Consider the following 17,557-nt stretch of genomic DNA (forward strand, 5'->3'; position numbering starts at 1 on the left):
ATACTTTTGGGCTCTCTAGCAAAGCTCTTCAAAATAGCTCGACTTTGAGTTAAGCCTTCAATTAAAACTAAAATTACCGGCAACTAAGGCAAAACCGCATCGAGTCGGTGGGCTACGCTTTTAGTAAATTGATCAACGAATTTTTTTTTGAAGGAATGAACTAATTTGGGGATGGCACTCGAAGGCACTCGAAAAGCAAAGTACTCATTTGCTAAAAAAAAGCGTAAAAATTAACAATTACATTTATTTTAGCAAACAAGTAAGACATACGAGCTATATTATATTTTTTACTTGTTGAAAATAATCCCTTCTGCAAGTTTCGGAAAGAAGTCGAACAGCAACATCAGCATCTTTGACTTCTAAATTTTTTTTCATTTCCATCAATATTTTATGAATTTTTCACTTTGAAAATATGGTAAAAGAAAACTACTTGCCCGAATTCTTTGAAACTTTGGCATAAATTAGTTTAATGTATTATAAAAAGGATCGCAAACTCAATTTGGTCATTTTCTTAAAAAAGAAAAACGTATTTTTGGCCAAAAATCTGATCGGCTGGCCCAGTGTGCGCAGTAAAGGAGACGTTTCCGACCACATAAAGTAGATGGGCAATTCTCTGCTGTCTGACGTTCGTACGCTTTGCGGGTGAAAAAAACCATCTTCCAGTACTTTTTTTCTTTTGGCACTAGGCTCAAATTAAAGGCACTAAAATAGGTGCTAGGGCTGACTTTGGGACATTTTCGTTTTTAAGATATATAAAGAAACCAAGACTTTCGCACGCAACACCAATAGAAGTGGCTTTTAAGACTTCCTGCTTAACATGCGATTGTAACGAAACGTGAAGGAATATTTTAATGCAGTTAATTTTATAGTGTTCCTTGTTCGTTCCTTGTTCCTTTCTAAAATGTAATTGGATTGGTTAATTTTTTATTGGCATCGAAGTGACTGTCACGCTACATGTCGCACGCGACAGTAGTATACATGTAGTATATAAGTCGGAACCGACCGAATCGGACAACTATATCTTATAGCTCCCATAGGAAGGAAACGTTAAAAAATTCTAGCTTCGGTGTCTTTTGAAATAAAACCTTCTACTCTTGGAAATATTGTTTTTTAAATATTTCCGAATTTCGAATAAAATATTTAAAAAATCGGACGACTACATTATATAGCTGCCATGGGAACGATCGGAAAATTAATGGGAAAGTAAAAGGACATAAATTTTAGCTTTTTTGGTTTTTATTGTATTCTCTTCTACTTTAGGACATGATTTTTTTATATATTTCCGAATTTTGAATTAAATTTAACAAAAATCGGACGACTTATTCTATAGCTGCAATAGGGAAGAATAGAAAACATAATATTAAAATAATACGAAATTTAAAATTTTTGCGATTTGTAAGTTAATAGAAACGATCTGCAAGGGTATATAAGCTTCGGCTGGCCGAAGCTAACTTTCTTTCTTGTTTTTCTGTTACCTTAACGTCAAATAAACCGTTTAAGAGCCACTTTAAAAAATACTATTTTTTGTCAAAAAAACTGGTATTGTCCTGGAAAATTATCCAAGGATACTCAAATTACTTAGCTCAGTTGAGGATCCATCTAACTAGAATCAAAAATCAATGCAAAATCATATATAAATATGTTTTTTTTTAAGTTTCACGCTTTTTGGCTTGGTTGATCAGCATCGATAGCTGAGCCCATAACTGGCCGTTTCTATGCGAACTAGTTTATCAGTTTTAAAGCCATCGCGATGAAACTTTCACAAAAGTCTTATTTCTATTGCAGGTAGTGCATATGTCGGAATAATACATTTTAAATACATGTTTTTTGACCAGTTGGCTACCGAAAAGAATACCGGCAGCAACAACAAATATAGGACGTCAACAAAAATGATACGCTGATCAGTGTAGCATTTTTACAGGCGTTAAATTCCCAACATTTTACGGGTGTCGAAATTGCCCCAGTGTTGTGGCGATTTTACCCCCCTATGTGGCGGAATTGCCCCAATATATTGGTTTTACTTGTTAATATTTTACAAACCACCAAGGTAATTACAAAAAAGTAGAATGTCACATTTTAAAGCTTGGTGCTTTGTTTACAAATTTGTCTTATTAATATTGGCTAGACAGAGGCGTAGTTTGAGTTGAAATTCCCCTTCGTTAATGTTGAGCAACTGCCCTTTAGGTCAGAGGTGGATCTGGATGATGCTTTGTGGGAACACACAGTTTCATATTTGTCAGAAATCCCAAAAGTTTCACACGCAGAGCACTTCTACCCACGGTTGAAATTTATTAAAAATTTATTATGAGCCAAAATAAAATTAAAAATGAGCCAATTTGAATAAAAGCCAAATTTCTTACCATATACCAAATTACCATACCAGCGGAACAATTTAGTTTCGATCTGGCACTTTTGGGATTCAGACATTAATCACTTTAAAAATTGCAAACAATAAATGCCTTAATACAAAAATGAATTCGTTTTTTTCAAGCTTAAAATATTTTTATTGCTATTAGCAAAAAAGAGCCAAATTCAATAAAAAATGGCCAAAAACCGTTTCACACGGATGGACTGTGGTAGTATACGAAAATAATTGAAAACGTATAAGGGTTTCCAGGAAAAGTCTAATGTGGTTTAAAAAAATTCATGAGTATCTATATTTTGTAAATCAATTACATTTCTTTCCACTTTAAATTTTAACACGAAGATATGTAGCTTTAAAGCACGAGCAACACATACTGTACATCTCAGCAACATTTTGTTGCGTTTTCCTAATATTGCTATGCCTTCGTCAAAAACGTCAAAGGCCTTATCATTCCTTGTCATATACTTTATTTTAAATATTTGTATTATTCACAACACATTTTGCTATTAAAGAGAGAGCACTTATCCGGTCCCCTAAGATGTGCTGTGTCAATGTGCTCAAAAAAATATACACGTAACATAGCTTCTCTACATCTTGCCAAAGAAGTGGAGGAATTTTCATTACCACTACAAGATAAATGGAAAAGTGTTGCACAGATTCCAAAATACACCATGCACTCAGTAACAGACAATTCGAATTGTTGTGGGTCCTGCCACCCTTTACCCCATTAACCCATTTTAATAAAATACTCTATACGTGCACATAATTATAACTTATAATTTATAAGACTAACACATTTTTTTTAAGATAGGGATATATTCTTTAAAAGTTGTGTTTTTATTAGATTTCTCCGTTACCTGCAGAATTTTTATTTAATTCTAAGCACTTGGTCATATGACTTTCATGGAACGATCAATATTAAAAAGAGGTGATTGAGGCTAAAATAATTGAACCAGAATTTACAGTAGGAACTTTAATAGCACATAAAAAAGCTCTGCAACATTTTGACAAAATACAAAGTTGCAATTTTATGTTAAGTCGCGACCGTAATTGTAGCGTCCGTATTCTTGCACTATTTTAAGAAGAAAAACAAGAGAGAACGCTATAGTCGGGTTGGTGTCCCGACTATCCAATACCCGTCACTCTGCTAAAAAAAAAGTGCGAGGGAGATGGATATATAACATTTTTTTGATTGCGCATAACTCTTTAATGAATGTTCCGATTTGAAAAATGTCTTCTACATTTCAATAGGTATATATATGGGCAATTCTCTGGGGATGTCAACCAAGCCAAAAAGCGTAAAACTTGAAAAAAACATATTTCTACATGATTTTGCACTGATATTTGATTCTAGTTAGATGGATCCTCAACGAAGCTAAGTAATGTGAGTATCCTTGGATAATTTTACAGGGTAATACCGGTTATATGGACAAAAAAGTCATTTTTTGGTATTTTTTTAGTATTTTTTAAAGTGGCTCTTAAACGGTTTTTTTGACGTTAAGGTTGCAGAAAAACCACCTAAGAAAATGACGGAAAAAACTGTCGCGTGCGACATGTAGCGTGTGACAGTCACTTCGATACTAATAAAAAATTAACCACTCAATATTTTGAATTCAAACCAAATACATTTTAAAGAAGAAAGACCAAGGAACACTATGAAATTAACTGCATTAAAATATTCCTTCACGTTTCGTTACAATCGAAAGTTAGGCAGGAAGTCAAAAAAGTAACTTCTATTCGTGTCGCGTGCAAAAGTCTTGGTTTTTTTTATATATCTTAAAAATGAAAAATGTCCCAATGTCACCCCTAGCACATATTTTAGTGCTAATCAAGACCTTTAATTTGAGCCTAGTGCCAAAGGAAAAGAAGTACTGAAAGATAGTATTTTTCACCTGCAAAGCGTACGAACGTCGCGTGCGACAGCAGAGAATTGCCCATATACACAACAAAATTGCATTTATTTCATTTTAAAATCATTAGTGGGCGATTGTGAACGTTAGAGGGGGCTGAAATAAACTTGCGCTGCGTAGAAAGCCAAAGAATATGTGTGGGAAATCTCAACCTTCTAGCTTTTCTAGTTTTCAGCGTTCAAACAGACAGACAGAGAGACAGGTTTAGAAACGCTTCCTTCTCCCTGTTACATACTTTTGCACGAATACAACATACCCTTTTACTCTACGAGTAACGGGTATAAAAAGCTACATGTTTTGCCGCCGAACTTTCTTTGGTGTGTTCTGTTACTCAGCAGGTATACTGTAAGAAAAGCCAAATAATAAAAAATATAAGTTTTCCCATTTAAATTAATATGATTGGATAAGTAATGGAAGCGCAGCAGCTCGACAAAATTGAAAAATGTGTTATTCTTTTTTTGTTCGCCAGAATCAAAGTTTAAGTTTTATCCCATGCGGCGACATGTAATCAAAAATGAGTGGTGACGGCAGCCGGGTCAAAAAATAGCTACATTTTAAAGCTAGAAAATTATAAAAATTAATCCAATTTCTGGTGTGCATGGTGCATGGCTCTCTGTGTAATGACACTTATGATTGGGGATGGTGAATGTGCTCTGTGGAAACGGCGTTTCATATATGTCGAAAACCCCAACGTCTTCCAACAGATGGACTCTCTGGGAAGAGGGTATAAGGCCTTAAATACCAAAAAAAATACTGCTGTCAGTCTGCATAGGTATTTTCAACTAGTTGCCAAACAACCACTTTGAGTAAAGTACAAACAAAAAATCGAGTGAAAATGCAAGATATACAACGATTTGAGCGGTCCCTGAAAGACTTTGAATACTTTAGAGACTTTCAAAGTTTTCTCGATCCCAAAAGTAATTCTCGTAAAGTAGCGGAAGTAAAGAAGACGCACCCACGCTTTAACCCTCTGACTGATCTAAATGAGCACAAGTTTCGCTTGAAGTACCGGTATACTAAAGAGAATCTCCGTCGAATTATTGAAATTGTTCGCGACGACCTCGAAATTGAATATTTTGAGCCATTGAAAAGGGAGCAAGTTCCAATTGATCTGCAAATCCTATCCGCAATTCGTTTGTGGGGTGGAACCGAGGTAAAGCAAAAATGTCTATATGCTTAAGTTTTGTAAATTTGTGTATACATCAGAACCGCGAAAGACCTCTGCATTTAAAATTTCACACTAAAGTCTTTCCCAATGAACCGACATTGAGTTGATAAAATGATTAATTTTACTGTTTTTAGCACCCAAAATTAACTGCAATGGCCCACGGCGTTAGTTTGCGTACGTTGGCGAAAATCACAAGGCGCGTTGCTTCTGTTTTATCATCGAAAGCCTCGAGGTATATCAGAATGCCGGCAACACTATCCGAAAAGGAGCGAATGATGTGCTCATTTCAAGCCATTGCGAATATGCCGCAAGTTATCGGGGCCTTACTGCAGACAACAGTGAGATTTCAACCGGAAAACTCTGCAACGGAAGATCTTGATGGGGAGGTCCGGTCTCCTGCTTTCACAAAGGAGGAGGAGCTGCACCTACAAATTGTTTGCGATGCAGCCCATAAGATAAGGGACCTCGATATTCGTCTGATCGAGGAAAATGCTATGCTAACCGACACCGAGATGTTCGGTCTGTCTAAAATAAGGGAGCGGTTCGAACAAAACGAGTTTCGCGGTCGAATTCTGCTGGGAAACGAAATGGTCCGTTGTTCCTCCTCTCTGTTCACACCAGTTCGGTTTCCAAGGAACCAATCCGAAGAGCTCTACAACCACGCTCACTCGGTCACTTATGCCTCAGCCAGAAAATGTCTCAACCTGTTAATGAGTCGCTTCGGTATCCTTGGAACTGAAATACAGGGCTCTCACGGATCCGCCAAGCAAACCATAACGGCCCTATCCATTCTGCACAACATGGCTATGGAATGGGCAGATCCCAGTATTGGTAAGTTATTACAGTCTATGATAGGACCTCAGTGGATTGCTCTTTAATACTTAAATCTATTTTTACAGATACGGAACAGAACATTTCGCCATTCAATTCAACTTTCTTCAATTCTATAGGAAGGGCACCAAAATCCGGAGAAGACAACAATAGAAGACAATTTATTAAAACTCATTTTGCATCCCAATAAATAACATTCTTAAGAGAAAACAACAAAAATAATTTTTAATAAAAAGTGCATATTTATTAGTGACTAAAAACGATTTCTTAAAATAAAAAAAATAATATAGATTATGTATGTCCAAAAAACATGTTACATTTACATTAAGTGTTAATAATATTAATGTTAATGTTTTAACATGCTCTCTAATGTACATTAGAATCGTCTCTATGAATATACAAAAAACTTGAAATATGAAAACTATTGAAGCTAGCCATTAAGTTAAGGTTAATTGCCCGTTGACTTAGCTTCAAAAGGAAAGTTCCCTTTTGCGCTTATGAACACCGAGGATATCTTTGTAAAAAGATTTTTCCATAACATGAAATTAACTATTATGGTCCATTTATTATTGCTATAGTTTTTTCAGGGAACTCCCCCAAAATGCCTAGAGAATAGCTATCGGAAACAGCTGCTGCGTGCGCAATCGATACATATCGCGTGGCGTTACTTTGAAGTGCCCACGCTGCCATCTCCAAACTGTGCACATGGATATTTTATTTCTTCAAAATACAGTAGTTTAGTTTTTTTTTGTCGTAGGCTGTGAAAAGTTTAAGTGAACGATTAAGAATTTCAATACAAACGTTAAACTGGAAGTTACCTTATAAGCCAAATAAATATAGACAAAATTGTGCATTTGCTTTTAGTTATATTGTAGGTATGCTGTCTTTTCGCATTCGTCTAAAATCCATCGTATCTAAATTGAGGATCTGCGTTTTTCTTTCAGTTTTGCTTCCATTTATATTTACTTGGCGCAATTTTCTTGCTGGCAATGTAATCACACCGAGCTGACGACAAGTGCTAGTGACCTAGATTTTGGGAGTCCTGCGCTTGAGAGTAACGCCACACCACCGCCACCGCAATCCTGCTCCGTTCGCCTGTGCCTGTGAATCCTTTCTGCAGCAACAAAGTAAAGGTCACAAATCGCGAGGCAAGTAAGTTTTTGTACATTTGACCTGGTTTACGGAGGAGTGGTTTTCGGAGCGCACGGGGCCGCAGGGGGTTAATATATAATGTATATTCACCGTCAGAGTGCCATCATGCATTCTGCCTTCTCTCTATCCACCAGATATGATTAATCCGCATCCGTAATCTTACGTCCAACTCCGATCAGAAATCATTCACAGCATATAAACTTTTTTTAAGGCCTTTTTCGGGTTAGCGGAGAGATCAGAGATCAAATCGAGCTTAGTAACCCCCACTAAATGTGACTGGGTGACCAGGACCTGACATGCGTAACAACAGCGGCTATAATATCCCGGCCAGCAACAGTCTGAATCTGAACAACAACGGAGCCCCAGCCCCACGATACTGCAATGCGGACAATACGTTTTGCTACTATAACTACGATAACTGCAACCTGATCGCTCCCGCGTGGAGCAGTCGTCAGAATCAGGGGCAGAGTCAAAACCAAGTACCCAACCAGAACCACAATCTGCCGTCAAAGAGAATTCCCACCAAGCATGCAGCCAGATCGAGCTACCATCCATCGGCGGCCAATTCGGCGCCGGACTCCTCAATCTATACCGATGCATTTGGCCAGCATTCCCTGCTCAACCAGCGGGTAGCTGGCAACAAGAGCTGCGAGTACGTTTACCAGACTGTTCGCCGATCGGAGGATCAGCATTCCAATAGGCAGTACAAGCTGACACGGACCTATGTCGCTGACAAGGAGCAACAGCAGATGCTGCTGCAGCCATCCATCGTTTACTTCGATCCGGAGCTAAAGAAACGGAAAGCCCGAGGCGGTCGTGTGTCCTGCGATTATCTGGACAATAGTCCGGACCGCTATCGGGCCCTCAATTCCCCTTCACCAGAGCCAACCTGGGATAATATACTGTAATTTTGCCAATGCATTTTTGTTACTTGTCCTGCTTGTTGAAACTACATACCTCCAGTACACGCACACACACACGTATTTTGTTGTTGTTGTGTTCGAGTCTTACAGTTACCATTTGGAAAACTACCGATAGATACGATACCACACAAACTCTAGTTTCGAGTACATAACTTTCTATACCCACAAACACCCATTAAACATACATAGATGTGTAAACAATAAACATATTCCGTTGTCCGTCATTTTGGCATTAACCGCCTTCTGTTCTCGTTTTTCAGCTCGGAGCGGCCGGCGCAGTATCAGACGACAAATCAGCACTACCAGCACTATTTTTCGTACTTTTACAATCGTGGAGCGGAGAAACAGTCCAAGCCAACGTTTGCCGTTGCCAATAGCCGCAAACTGCCAATGAGTAAATTCCAAAAGCCCAGCGCCAGTCGCAGAGATTCGCGAGATGTCGATGACACCCTCATCATTGGTCGGAGAGACAATTCTGAGGACAGGAGCTGGCAGAGTCCAAAGTATGAGAAGCACGTGCTGAAGGAGAAGCTGCCGAGCAATGACTTGGATGACGATTACCTGGACAATGGATGGGGAGAGCCTGGAAGTGGCGAGGATTACAGGGATGTAAATGATGTCTATGAGCCCGCTGTTGTTATTGACAACGGGCTAGAGCAGGTCCATAGACGCTATTGCAGAGTGTCCGAGAATACGGTTCTAAATGATTCCGGCGATGCTCTGATCAATAACAACAATAATGAATTGAAGGTGTTGCGCAAGTCGACGGATCAGTCGACCGTCCCCCGCTTGCCGATGACGCCAAAGAGGGTCAAAGGTGGAGCCGTTTCCGCCAAGAAGCCAATGCCCACGGTTCACCGGGTGCTGCTGTATAGCACCCAAAGTCCTCGGATGGGGCGCAAGCAACAGTTTGCCACGCAGCGACTCAGTATAAAACAGCAGAGCGCCAAAACACTGGGTGGAGGAGACGAGGGGCAAACGGTCATATTGCTGGAGCCGGAGGAAAAGCTGGAAGACCATCGCAGTGTCATAGACTTCGAGCGTAACGACGACTTCGACGAAGATGATGACCTCGACAATCGTAAGAATGGTTTTCCTTTTATTTATAAAATTTATCATTTATTTGCCTGTTTATTGAACGTTGTTTTTTCCATACATAATAGTTTCAAATTTCGACGAAAGCGACACGGCGAGTGTTTTGTCAGACACGGAAGACGGTTATCGTGCCCACGCCTACAAGCTCACGCATTCTGCGGATCGATTTTCATCGCCCCAAAGCACTCCCAGCTTTTTGTCTTCTCAGTCGTCTGAAGACGACCTTAAAAACCCAGACTCCCTCCTGGTTCCCAGTTTGTTTCCCTACGTGCCCCCCTATTTGTCCTTTTCGTCGAACACAAAAAAAGGTCCTCGGGTGCCGCCGGATCTTCATAGGGTCCTCAAGTGGCGCATCACAAACATAATGCCAAAGGTCGTTCGGCTAATTTTGGCCAACAGCGGAATGCGAATGTTGAAGAGTAAGTGCTAATCAACATAATCAGACTACAACTAATTTACATTTTTCATTAGAAACCAACGATTGGATGGGTGTGTGGGGCAAGCACCTAAAGTCGCCGTGTTTCAAAGCGATTCGGTCCTATCAAAAAATAAATCACTTGCCCGGTTCGTTTCGTATTGGTCGAAAGGATTCGTGTTGGAAAAATCTACAAAGGCAGATGGGCAAGCACAGCAACAAGGAATTCGGATTCATGCCCCGCACCTATATTATTCCGAATGATCTAGGCGCATTGCGCCGACACTGGCCGAAGTATGCTCAGCGAAATACGAAATGGATAATAAAGCCACCAGCAAGCGCTCGAGGGGCTGGCATCAGAGTTATTAACCGATGGGGCCAGATACCCAAGAGAAGACCACTAATTGTGCAGAAGTAAGTAACACATAAAGATTGTTAAAGGTGAATTATTACTTTGAGTATCTCCCTTAAATTTAAAAACATAATCACACACAACTAAGATCAGTTCCATAAACGACACCTAGATTAATTAAATGTACTATTACTTAAATCGACCTTTTGTTTTATAGGTATATTGAACGGCCACTTCTTATAAATGGAAGTAAATTTGACTTGCGTCTTTATGTCCTGGTTACATCCGTAAATCCCTTAAGAGTTTTCATGTACCACAATGGACTGGCTCGATTTGCTTCTGGTAAATATTTGTTGATGACCATTTATGCAATATTTAATGAACTTTCTTATGTGCAGTGAAGTACAGTGCCAAGACAGACACTTTAAACGACCGGTGTATGCACTTGACCAACTACAGCATCAATAAGTTTTCTTCAAATTATTCGAAAAACGAAGATGTCAATGCCTGCCACGGTCATAAGTGGACCATCAAGTCTCTGTGGACGTATTTGGCTAACCGAGGAGTTCGTACCGATTGTCTGTGGGAAGCTCTCAGGAGTTTAGTCCTTAGAACGATTCTCGCTGGCGAGAATGGCATTAACAGCATGATAAGAGCAAATGTAGAGTCCAAATACAGCTGTTTCGAGCTATTTGGCTTTGATGTGATTTTGGATTCCGACCTTGTTCCTTGGCTTTTGGAAGTGAATATATCTCCCAGCTTACACTCGGAACTGCCACTAGATGCCCATGTCAAGGCGCCTTTAGTGCAGGGCGTTCTTAATACGGCACTCTACAACGTGAGTAGTGATGTGAATTTCTTTACGACGATTTTACATGCCGTAAGCATATTTTCAGGTACCTCCAAAACTATCTTTGGATAAGCAAAAAGAACTGGCTGCAGAATTTTCATTTCCTCCTGGCACACAAATGTGCTATGACAAACGGCTTTATATAAACTATTTATCTCGCGAAGAAAAGGTCAAACATAACACCTTCACCAGAAAATCGATGGAAGATCGGAATGAGGTATGGCGGAAGTTAAAAGTTTATACTTTATCACATTTTACGAAACTTAAATATTATCCCAATAGTATGTTAATGCGATCCTGAATAATCTAACTCCCGATGATGTGAGGTGCCTTATCATAGCGGAGGATGAATTGGCGCGATGTGCACCTCTAGAGCGCATTTTTCCAACTGATCAAACCCATAAGTACCTTAAATACAATGACAGTCCGCGCTATTACAATCGCCTTTTGGATGCCTGGGAATCGCGCTACGCTAACAATCGCACGGAAGGCATTGCGTTGTTGCGCGACTATTGTCAAAACAAATATCATCTTCAGGTCCCTACACCTCCAGCCAAAAAGGTGAGATCATTATTCATCAATGGCGCAGAAGCTTTTCACAAGACTCATTTGAATTAATCATAAATTTAAAAAAAGATTTTGATAGGTCAGGTTACTTTATTAATCTTAATTTGGTTACCCTATTTTGTTTACCAAATATAAATTGGTTTTTTTAAACTGAGTGCGTATCGCGCTTCTCTATGCATACTATGTATTTTTCTAATTATAATTATTTTGTACACAACAGTATTGTCCTAAATACCAGTTTAAATATTCATAAATTCTCGACTTTTGTTAAATTTTGAGGGCTGTTGGAGATTTATACAATCGTTCTTTTGGCGGTGCCGTGCTCTTTGTCATCGTAAGTTTTATCTGTTGACTACGCAGAGTCATCGTAAAATAAAATCTCGAATATTAGTAGATAGAAGAATACCAGTAAGCTTGTTATAATATCGTATTGTCTTTATTTGAAATATATCCAGGACAACAAAGTGTATTTGTCATCTCTACCGGTTAACTACCGTAACGTAAAAATATTTTGTTTTCTTTACCAGTAATGCATAGGTAAATAACGAAGCTTAAATAAAGTTATAAAGTAGAGGGATGGTCAAATAGTGATGTCCTCTTTTGCCGACAGGCCCCATACTTAGTTATAAATCGAAATGTTTTATGTAATTGAAATGCTCCTATAGAAGTTATTTTAAACAAATTTTCACGGAATCCATATTTATTGCATAGCGTTACCCTCTTGTGTTTTTCTGTTCGACGTCACCATCACTATAATTTCTTTTTATGTCTCTACGTATATTGAAGTACATTGAAGGTGATCACACTGCATACTCCTTACACCTGAGTCCAGAACAAGAATTTCTTTCAACGTCAGGTGGGTTTTTACACAGTAGTTCAACTCGAACGGCTGTCCATAACTAGCTTTTCCAACGCTGATCTCAAAACTTTCACAAAAACATTGTAAATTTGAAATATCGGACCATCGCAAAAATAATTGCATATTGCAGATTCTAATCTTAGCAAAAGTAGTGTATGATTTTAAGAAAAACTTGCATTAAACCATCAATTTATAAGGTTTATAATCCTAAGAAATCATAGTGTTTACTGTGATTGAATTTGGCTAATAATATAGCTCATGAAAAAATTTTAGGTACCTATACATTAGTTAATATTGATTGGTGATCAATCCAAGAAGGTAACACTCTTCAGTCTGAATTGTGAAATCGTACTCAATCGTAATTAGCAATCGTTTATAAATATATTAAAAATGTTCTTTGGTTTCTTTGTGGATGCTAAAGTATTTTAAAATTGTGTGGAAATCACTTACAGAACGGGAGATAATTATTTGGTGAGCAATAGTTTTTACATATTTGCAAAGAGTATTATAATTTAATTTAGGAGCTTTGCCACGCAGTGAAGATTTAGGGAAGAGGTCTGTAATATTAATTTAAAATTGTATTTTCAACTTAAAATTCTAAAAAATTATTTAAAAAATTAATAACGTCCTTTAAATTACATTTCTAAAAAGTTTGAACATATTATTAAACTCTTAGCAAATACTTAATAAATTGATTAATATATTTATTTTAGAGCTAAAAGATGCTTTCGGTCGATCGGTACCAAACTCGTGAAAGCGTACTAATCGACAGACCTGTCCTCTGATAATAGTATTTTTGATATCCGTTTCTAAGTAAACTCTCAGGCATTTAAAGCTTTAAAGCTACCAGGATAAAACTTTAAAAAACTTTTTTGTAATTAGTATGTAAGTCGGAACGGTCCGTATCTGGCAAGTGTATCGCAAAGTTCCCAATGAAATAATCAGAAAACAACAATTATAAAAAATGGTATTTATGTGGTTTGTGATCATTTTTTATTCTATTTCATAATACTTATACAGTTGCGGCAACAATAATAGCACCATTGTGTAGGCAATTCTTATTTGTGCTATAAAATGGCTATTTTTTGCAATATTTGCATTCTGTAACTAAGATAAGGGTAGTTAGGGGAACAATACGGATGGTTTTTGTAAATTGTTTTGGAATTTTTAAAATTGTTTTTCTTACTTCCTTCACAGTGACGATTCACAAACAGTGCCCAAACCTGTCACTATTTTACGTAACTCATAACTATTTTTAAGCACAAGTTACCCTTGCTTTAAACATATTTATACATGGGCGTAAGTTAAAAGCTGGAGGGGGATTTCACTTCAGGCATTTCAGCCCCCAAAGCCAAACTACTTAGACCGTTTAGAATTATGTTATTTAAAATTGTGACAGGTTAGGGCACTGTTTGTGACTGTTTTAAAAATTCCAAAACAATTCACAAAATTATGATGAGTGTCCTAAAAATTAAGGACATAAGGAATCTTTGGGTCAAAAATGCATTGTAGAAGAAAATATTTTTATTTAATTTTTAAACGCTGTTCACAAATGAAGATTTTTAAACTTTGCTGTGACTTTAAAATTTTGAGTGCCCCCACCCTCTCTTGTGATTCAGTTAGATTGAATTTTCCAAAACGACCGTAAAAAAGAGACATGTAACTATTTAATTCCAAAAAGATTTTCAAAATTAGAAGATATATCCCAAGATGTATCCCCCAAAAGATACTGCAAATACCAGAGCTAATGGACTATAGGCGTAGTGGCAACTTATGCTTAGAAAAGCCTCATTTATCGAAATAAAATGGTGGCAGGCCTGGACAACGACCCATGTCACGAATCGGACCACTATATGTTCCTATAGGATAATTTTTGATAAACATACACAACTTTTAATACTACTTAAAAAAAACAAGGGTTAATACACGTTTAATTTTCCTAATCCTATATTCCAACAAATCACAAAAGTCACTACTTCCCATATATTTTCATGTGTCAGTTGCTAAAATTTATTTTAGTATAAATCGGTATTTATCTGTAGACATTCTCAATTTAGGCTTTTCATATAATTAGAATTATATTTTTGGTATTTATACAAGACATTCATTCATTTTGAAGCCTTGCAAATCACCGCAACGAAATCCTTTTCTTTAAAAAGTTAACAAGATTTTAATTATTTAATCGTTGCTGCAAATTAAATCAATGTGTTTTGCTGTAATTATAAATTTGCAGGATTACTTCATCAAGTTTATGAGATGGATTTTAAAGTGACAGTCGCTGCCATCGTATTATTGGTAGTCATTATTGTTATTGTTAGTGCAATTACATTAGTCTTAATAACATATGTATATATTTGATATTTAATATTAATAAATTCTGATGTATTTGTAAATAGGTTATTCAAATATTTGAATCAAAATGTACTCTGTTGGGACATTACCAAAATTGCATAACTCGTAACAAAATTGTGATCTTGTTTTTTATAATAGATTGGAATAGTGTTATTAAAAAAAATATTATATAATTCTTAGAAGTCAGCAAATTCATTGTAATTGATTAATTATAGTAATCTGCCAGTCATTTATAACCCAAATAAATGAGGTGTTTACAAACGAAATTTTCATAAAGTCTAATAAATTCTCGATTACCGTTAAGAAGTAAACATATTGTTGTATTTATTAAATATTATTTTTAACTATATTTAAGGTGTTACACAATAATATTAAATGCGTTTTGTTTTTTCCTTAAAAGGGCATTAAAAAGTCGCACCAAAAGCTCCAAACTCTTCAATATTTATTTTGGTTACCTGTACCATAATTTAAATATTTTTGCTTTTAATTTTAAATTTGGAAAAATTTACACAAAAGTTTAATTTTACGTAAAAAATTTAATCATCAAATCCCTACAGTAGAACATTTTCAGAAAATGTCACAACTTTCAGACTAGAGCCCTGCACGAGTAGAGTTTAAAACAGCTCTGAGCTTGAGCTTGAGTTGTTTGTTTGTGACTTTGGAATCATAGGTCATGGGATCATAGAATCATCGAGTAAGAGCTCCTCCCATGAGCCTATGATTCCAAGAGCCCTTTCAAACAGTTTGGCTCGAGTAGCTCATGTCAAAAAAACAAACCGAACAAACAGCTCACGTTATTCGAACAAAAATAGCTCCAAGGGCTTAATGTCATTTCCATTTTATTTACAAAAAGAGAAAACGATTATAAGAGAATCATGGCCGACCGCCAGTACTTTTTTTTAGCAAACTCTTAAGAAATCGCGGTCCATAGAGGGTAATTTTGTTTAGGGGGGAGAAACGTTTTATTATTCACTAGAAGAAGCAGCAAAAGAATTATCCTCGGTGGACCGCCATTTCTTAAGAATCAACAAAAAGAATTTTTTTTTGGCAAACTGTGTTTGGCAAACTTTGTTTTCGAACGAGTCGAGTAGCTCATTGTAAAAATTTAGGAGCTGAGCTATTCGATTTAAAAATTTTTGTGAGCTGATTTACTCGAGCTGTTTTTTGAAATGGGAGAAAAAGGGCTCTACGAGTATACTCGTGCAGGGCTCTATTTCAGACCCACTGAACCTTCTTTGAATTTTTTTTTCAACATTTATCATTATCACTTAGTGTGCGAAATGAGTATCTATAGAAATGCAATAATTTAATTTATATACCCGGGGGTAAGTACTCACTTGTCATCGTAAACAAATTAATTAAATACAAAAAAAACAATCAAAATAATTTTTTAAAATAAATTTCGTAAATATGATATTTTTTTTAGTTCTGGTGCTACTTTTAAACAATCGCTCTCCTTGGATTAAAAAAATATGTTAAATATCAAAAAAAAAGCTTTTAAACTAGTATTTTTTCTGTTTGTCTTGCTAAATTTTGAATTACTCATTTTTATTTATTTGTAGTTCGTAATTGTTAGAGAACCAAAAATTATAGCTTGTATTTATATATATTAAATTTTTTTTAATTTCTATACAAAAATTAATACAATGCAAGAAATACTTAAAAGTGTTTATAGTTTTTTTTTGTTTAAGGATGCGGTGGGTACACCTTTAATTTGGAGTGCACAATAATCCTTTTTATTATGACTAAATGATGTTCTAAATTTTATTTCTTGTTTGCTTCTTTGGGGCTATCCATATATTACGTAATCACATTTTCGACCATTTTTGACACCATTCCCCCCATGTAATCAATTCTTCATATAAAAACAAAAACAAATTTTACAAAAACTTAAATTAAGTTTGGCCTAAATCGAATGATAACTTAACAAATAAAATTTGTAACCAATCAAATGTGGCTTTTAATCGTATTTAAAAAAACGGTTTCACCCTAAATCCCATGTCTAGTAATTACGTAATATATGGGACAGCCCCTTTAGATATCCTGCACTGGTCGAACATTGTATATTTTGGTGAGATTGGGTTTTATACATAGTTCTTGCATATAGTTAATTTTAAAGCTTCGGAAATCCGATAGAATTTTGTACTCGTTTTTCATACTTAAAGCTAATATTTCAAATTGTGTGTGAGTTTATATCTAACGTCTAATTTTATATATAGGACTTGAACGATGAAGAAGTAAACTTAGTGACTCCAAAAATTACAAGAGATGATTCCGAATCGTAGCATCTGCAGTTTCAGTCATTGACCAGGTACAGTGAGACTATTAAAATGTTTGCTTACAAGTATTAACATTTTATTTTTAATTTTCTCTTACAGACTTCAAATTTCCATCAGAAACGAACTTTTCTACTGAGGAATACCCCGTTTGGCCTATAGCAAAATATCTTTGATTTTAAAATTTCATTTTAGGATTACACGGCATTGTACGTGTTCGGCAACCATTGAAATTTGTATGTAATACAATTAGTAAAAGTTAAACAGTGAATTATTAAATTGTATGTTAACTAAATTTATGTGGTCCTTTCATTCTAAGCGAAGTCCGTTCCTAAATCGTGACCACTTGCACTATTAACTGGTATCAAAGACAATGCCAAATATTGAATTCTAGAAATATCATAAATATCTTCATCCAGTTTCAAAAAGATTTGTTTTTTAT

General features: G+C 36.3%; 2 protein-coding genes across 7 annotated transcripts; both read left to right on the forward strand.

Moving 5' to 3' along the window:
• The first annotated feature begins 5,054 nt into the window (after nucleotides 1–5,054).
• Nucleotides 5,055–6,549, forward strand: LOC108069350 (putative nuclease HARBI1). Its single transcript, XM_017159407.3, has 3 exons — nucleotides 5,055–5,428; nucleotides 5,578–6,274; nucleotides 6,343–6,549. The coding sequence occupies exons 1-3, from the start codon at nucleotides 5,111–5,113 to the stop codon at nucleotides 6,462–6,464; spliced, it is 1,137 nt and encodes a 378-aa protein (XP_017014896.2). The 5' UTR covers nucleotides 5,055–5,110; the 3' UTR covers nucleotides 6,465–6,549.
• A 435-nt stretch (nucleotides 6,550–6,984) lies between these two features.
• TTLL4A (Tubulin tyrosine ligase-like 4A) lies at nucleotides 6,985–17,400 on the forward strand. 6 transcript variants are annotated; one of them, XM_070211547.1, is made up of 12 exons: nucleotides 6,985–7,149; nucleotides 7,219–7,426; nucleotides 7,561–8,330; nucleotides 8,610–9,430; nucleotides 9,513–9,863; nucleotides 9,916–10,273; nucleotides 10,429–10,553; nucleotides 10,610–11,049; nucleotides 11,108–11,278; nucleotides 11,344–11,622; nucleotides 17,059–17,150; nucleotides 17,218–17,400. In XM_070211547.1, the coding sequence occupies exons 3-11, from the start codon at nucleotides 7,723–7,725 to the stop codon at nucleotides 17,122–17,124; spliced, it is 3,219 nt and encodes a 1,072-aa protein (XP_070067648.1). In that variant the 5' UTR covers nucleotides 6,985–7,149; nucleotides 7,219–7,426; nucleotides 7,561–7,722; the 3' UTR covers nucleotides 17,125–17,150; nucleotides 17,218–17,400. The 6 variants fall into 6 exon arrangements, with proteins under 6 accessions (XP_070067648.1, XP_070067650.1, XP_017015002.2 ...); XM_070211549.1 differs by having other exon boundaries at nucleotides 7,606–8,330; XM_017159513.3 differs by having other exon boundaries at nucleotides 7,638–8,330.
• Nucleotides 17,401–17,557: the final 157 nt, after the last annotated feature.

The sequence above is a fragment of the Drosophila takahashii genome, chromosome 2L (assembly GCF_030179915.1).
Source record: "Drosophila takahashii strain IR98-3 E-12201 chromosome 2L, DtakHiC1v2, whole genome shotgun sequence".
NCBI classification, from domain to species: Eukaryota; Metazoa; Arthropoda; class Insecta; order Diptera; family Drosophilidae; genus Drosophila; species Drosophila takahashii.

Bases quoted from the DNA above. Each gene is read 5' to 3' on its own strand.
- LOC108069350 (XM_017159407.3), top strand. From the start codon at position 5,111: ATGCAAGATATACAACGATTTGAGCGGTCCCTGAAAGACTTTGAATAC. The intron at 5,429-5,577 runs GTAAAGCAAAAA...TACTGTTTTTAG, and splicing joins GTTTGTGGGGTGGAACCGAG to CACCCAAAATTAACTGCAAT. The intron at 6,275-6,342 runs GTAAGTTATTAC...CTATTTTTACAG, and splicing joins ATGGGCAGATCCCAGTATTG to ATACGGAACAGAACATTTCG.
- TTLL4A (XM_070211547.1), top strand. From the start codon at position 7,723: ATGCGTAACAACAGCGGCTATAATATCCCGGCCAGCAACAGTCTGAAT. The intron at 9,864-9,915 runs GTAAGTGCTAAT...ATTTTTCATTAG, and splicing joins CGGAATGCGAATGTTGAAGA to AAACCAACGATTGGATGGGT. The intron at 11,623-17,058 runs GTGAGATCATTA...TTTTATATATAG, and splicing joins CTACACCTCCAGCCAAAAAG to GACTTGAACGATGAAGAAGT.